General features: G+C 38.5%; 1 protein-coding gene across 1 annotated transcript; it reads right to left on the bottom strand.

Annotated features, from left to right (window-relative positions):
* Nucleotides 1–315: 315 nt before the first annotated feature.
* LOC112019300 (BTB/POZ and MATH domain-containing protein 4) lies at nucleotides 316–3,185 on the bottom strand. The gene is made up of 4 exons (XM_065767395.1): nucleotides 2,565–3,185; nucleotides 2,120–2,465; nucleotides 1,688–1,967; nucleotides 316–1,558 (listed from the first exon to the last, which is right to left on the bottom strand). Exons 1-4 carry the CDS (start codon nucleotides 2,933–2,935, stop codon nucleotides 1,536–1,538), a joined length of 1,020 nt encoding a protein of 339 aa, XP_065623467.1. The 5' UTR covers nucleotides 2,936–3,185; the 3' UTR covers nucleotides 316–1,535.
* Nucleotides 3,186–4,060: the final 875 nt, after the last annotated feature.

Here is a 4,060-nt window from a genome sequence, read left to right as displayed (position 1 = left end):
TTAGTGGAAGGAAAAAAAAAAAAAAAAAGAACAAACAAACAAACCTTAAGGTCCCTTGTGGGCTTCGTTCCATGGGTGAGCTTGGGGTTTATTTACTTCTCTCATTCTCCTTAATTACTTTTTTTAAAAAAAAGTATTTAAATGATAACGGTTTAATATTTATACATAATACTGTTGCAAATCACATGGCATGTCCAAAAAGAAATCAAAATATACATAATAATTGTTATGTTTATTCTTTTTTTTAGTAAATGATTATTTTTCTTAAAAATCCACCGAGTTTTACAAGCTTATGTTTTTTTTTTTTTTTTTTTTGGGTAACCCCACATCTCCAAACTCTTGCTTATTCCACACCTGCAAATCCTCCTTGAGCACCTCGAGTTTGTTGGCTAAAACAAAACTCAAGCGCCCTTGAAAGTTATAGCCATCCCACAGGCCTTTTACTCAATCCACAAAACACAAATCTTCAAATTTGAAGAAAAATCTTCCCATCCTCATACCACCATTGTCCAAAAGAACACCAAAATGGTCCAAAAATAGGCAAGGAAGTAACCACTGTATACTCCTATTCCATGGATACCAAAAACCTACTGATCTGAAACTTGGACAGATTGTCTTGGTTTCTTGACCATGTATAAGAGCCTCCATCCAAAGGTAGATCAATTAAATTCATACCTAAAATGAACTCTGAAAATCACATAATAGAAGCAATAAAACTGGTACAACCCAGCCTCTAGCTAGGGAAGTAAACGACTTTAAAACCCCCAACTACACACAAAACCATTTCATCTTTCATAAGCTCCAGCCAACTCCTCCCATAACCCTCTCCTGGCACAATCTTCCACCTTTACTGGGTGAAAACCCCTTTTATTAGATACCTTCTAGCCAAATTGAAAGATACTTGAGCTCAAATCTTTTTTGATACTTAATCTCAGATCTGTCCCTATTATTTATCAAAAAAATATGTCCTTAGTTATGTGAATTTTAAAGTAAAGGATTTTCATAATTGTCAAAAAAATATGTGTAGGAAGGTCTGGTAGGACTTGTATTTTCTTCCTGTTTGCTACCCAAAAAAAAAAAGCCTTCCCCTATACTTCCAAAAAATCTACATATGTAATGTGTTAATAACTGAAAATAACATATACATACACACATACATGCAATCACGCATATACAGATAAAGATATATAACATCACATATATATGCAGTCTCAGCCTAAATTGAAAAAGCCATATGAATAGACAGATAAGAGTACTAAAAATCCACAAAAGGCCAAGTATTTGCAACAGAACACCCTGGAAATGTAATTTGTTTGCCAACTTCTTACAGAAAATTTTGAAGAAAATACTTCCATTTTAATTGCTTCCCTTAAACCGAGAAGTAACAAGAGTTGATAGCAAAGAGAACAACCATTTTTAGTCATAGCCAGAATCCCTAAAAACATGTTTGAATATAAAGCTGTCATGTCGGCTGAGTTTGGGGTTTCTAAACAGTCTCAAGAAAACCTTGCTATGCATCAACATCAACACCTTCTCTAGAATACAAATTGTTGTGTAACTGTTAACAAGGCAATATTCTAGTCAACATTAATGAATTCATGTAAACAAATTTATTTTTTCATTCAATAATCTTTACCAGAAAACTTAAATTATGAAGAAAATACTTCATGTTAAACCGAAAATATACCTGCAAGGTTCTCAGTAGCAAATCTAAGGCAAACATCTTTTAATTCGGTGGCGTGATAGCGGTCAGCTAAGGCAAGAATTTCAGCAACAGAATTGACTGATATATCCTTGCAGAGGTGAGACTCACACATCATTCTAAGCCTCTCCAAACCATACCGATCGGCTGCTGCTAACAACTTAGCCGTCAACGTGTCTGATACCGGGGACGTACAAGACGAGCTTGACGACACAGACTCCACTTCTTCTGTAAGGGAATCTCTGTATATAAAATGTAGCATGGCCTATTGGACATACCATGACAAGCAGTAGTGAACTGTAAAATACCACCACAAGAGCACAAGTGCTGACCCATGCCTCAACACTAACACAAACACTGACAGAAATGAAACAACAATTATATTTTTTTTTCTTTTTTCTTTTTTTCTTTTTTTACCTTAAAAACCTTAGGTTCGAGGTCGGTTACAGCAATCTCCTGCTTATCTTCCTCCAAGCCATCGAAAAATTCAGATCGAAACAAAGGGGAACGAGCTGCGAGTACTAGCTTATGAGCATGGAATTTTTGCCCTGCCACATCGAAAGTAATATCGGAAGCTTCCATATTTTCTAATAGCACACCAAAATGTGCTCCAATATCGGACTCTGGAACCCTAATTGAATGTAATCGCGGACAATCCGTGGCCGAAACCACTACTCCAACAGTACAGTTTATTTTCAAGCAATCATCCTTCAAATAATCTGAGCTCTCAAGCAAATTTCGTCTAAAAAACCTCTTGTATCCCCTAAATTACACAATACGATAAATTTTTCTAAAACATGTTGATTATTGATCAAAAGCTTAATTCAAAGAGTGAATGAAAATGGAATGGAATATATCGTACCACATGCTACCGCGATATTTGAGAGTGTATGGGCCGCTTTCGAGTGCGCGATCGAAATGGCTATGGACTTTGTGTTTTCCTTTGCCGCTTTGATCAACTAGGGTTAATTCGAACAAGGCTCGTACATCAGTGCCTTCGCTGGCGAGCGCGATGAAGACCGAAACGTAGGCGGAATTGTCCTCGGGGTTTTTCCCGTCGGGATAGAAATATATCGCCCACTGATATCCTCCGACGGTGAAATTGTCGCTCGCGATGTGCTTTCCTACTCCCATGCCTTTCGCCAACGAATAGCCTTGGATCACGAACTTGTGCGAACCGTTCACCGTCTCCGTCAGCGACCGCGACTGGCTCGATGGACTAGTCTCCGCCATTTTTTTCCTAGGGTTCAGCTCATAGAAATCGGAAATCGAAAATCGTATATTGAATTTGAATTCTCAATTTGATTCTGCAACGCAATGCGAGAGAGAGAGAGAGAGAGAGAGAGAGAGAATTAGGGTTTTCTCTTTGGGAAGAGAGGAAAGGGATCACGGTGCGTGTCGGAGATGGAAGTGCCACGTCATGGTGAGGAGGGTTATCGAGGTTAGTTTATCTGAACTTTGGAGTAGAGTGAAATGACGGGATTGTCCCTTTCTGTTTTTGTGAAATGACGAGGGAATACTGTGATTTTGTGACGTGGAGGGGGGTTTTGTTGGTTTTACATCAGAGTACTGCTTTGGAACTCGCGTTCGTTTACCTTTATGCCGTTTCTGGTTTTTCCGTTACGGTTTGTCAAAATGCCTGAAAAAAATAAATAAATAAATAAAAATTAAACGTTGCCAGTTAAAAATTTTAGGATCAGGTTATTATGAGTTCTTTGAGCATTCATATCAGTTCATCTAAATTTTTTGTCTATTTTACATGAAAAAATCTCATCTTTTTATTTTACACTACCACTTTTATAAAACACCCACATCAGTTCATTTATTTTACAAGATATTTCAATAAAATATTTATTTTTCTCTATTTTTTTTTTATTTCTCTTAACTGACTTCCCTATATACGCGTGTTATCTCTCTCTTTCTCTTCATTTTTTCTGAACAGCTCTCTCTCTCTCTCTCTCTTCTACCTTCTCTCATTCTTTCTCAAAAACTACAACCCAGATCAGTTCTTCACCGAGTCCTTACTTCACCAGCCGAACCAAGCTCCGGCGACCCACAAACCAAGCTCCACAGACAGCCAAACCAAGCTCCGGCAACCCACGAACCAAGCTCCATAGACGATCAAATCAAGCTCCGGCGACCCACGAACCAAGCTCCACAGACCCAGAACCAAGGTCCAGCAACCCAGAACCAAGCTCCGGCGACCCAGATCGTGTCTTCACCGGCCGATCCACGAACCAAGCACCACAAGCACCGATCCATCTCTTCGTTGGTTTGTCTGTGTGGGTTTGTTTGTGTGTGGGTGTGTTTGTGTTTATGTGCATCTGAGAAAAAGAAGATGAGTTTCTGAGGTAGTTG

The sequence above is a fragment of the Quercus suber genome, unplaced genomic scaffold (assembly GCF_002906115.3).
Source record: "Quercus suber isolate HL8 unplaced genomic scaffold, Cork oak 2.0 scaffold_801, whole genome shotgun sequence".
In the NCBI taxonomy this organism is placed as follows: domain Eukaryota; kingdom Viridiplantae; phylum Streptophyta; class Magnoliopsida; order Fagales; family Fagaceae; genus Quercus; species Quercus suber.
The sequence above is the reverse complement of the archived record's forward strand: the minus strand, read 5'-3'. Positions and strand labels throughout refer to the sequence as shown.

Coding starts and splice junctions, on each gene's coding strand:
- LOC112019300 (XM_065767395.1), bottom strand. CDS start 2,935: ATGGCGGAGACTAGTCCATCGAGCCAGTCGCGGTCGCTGACGGAGACG. Junction 2,466..2,564: donor AAATATCGCGGTAGCATGTG/GTACGATATATT, acceptor TGTGTAATTTAG/GGGATACAAGAGGTTTTTTA. Junction 1,559..1,687: donor TGCTACTGAGAACCTTGCAG/GTATATTTTCGG, acceptor CCTTGTTAACAG/TTACACAACAATTTGTATTC.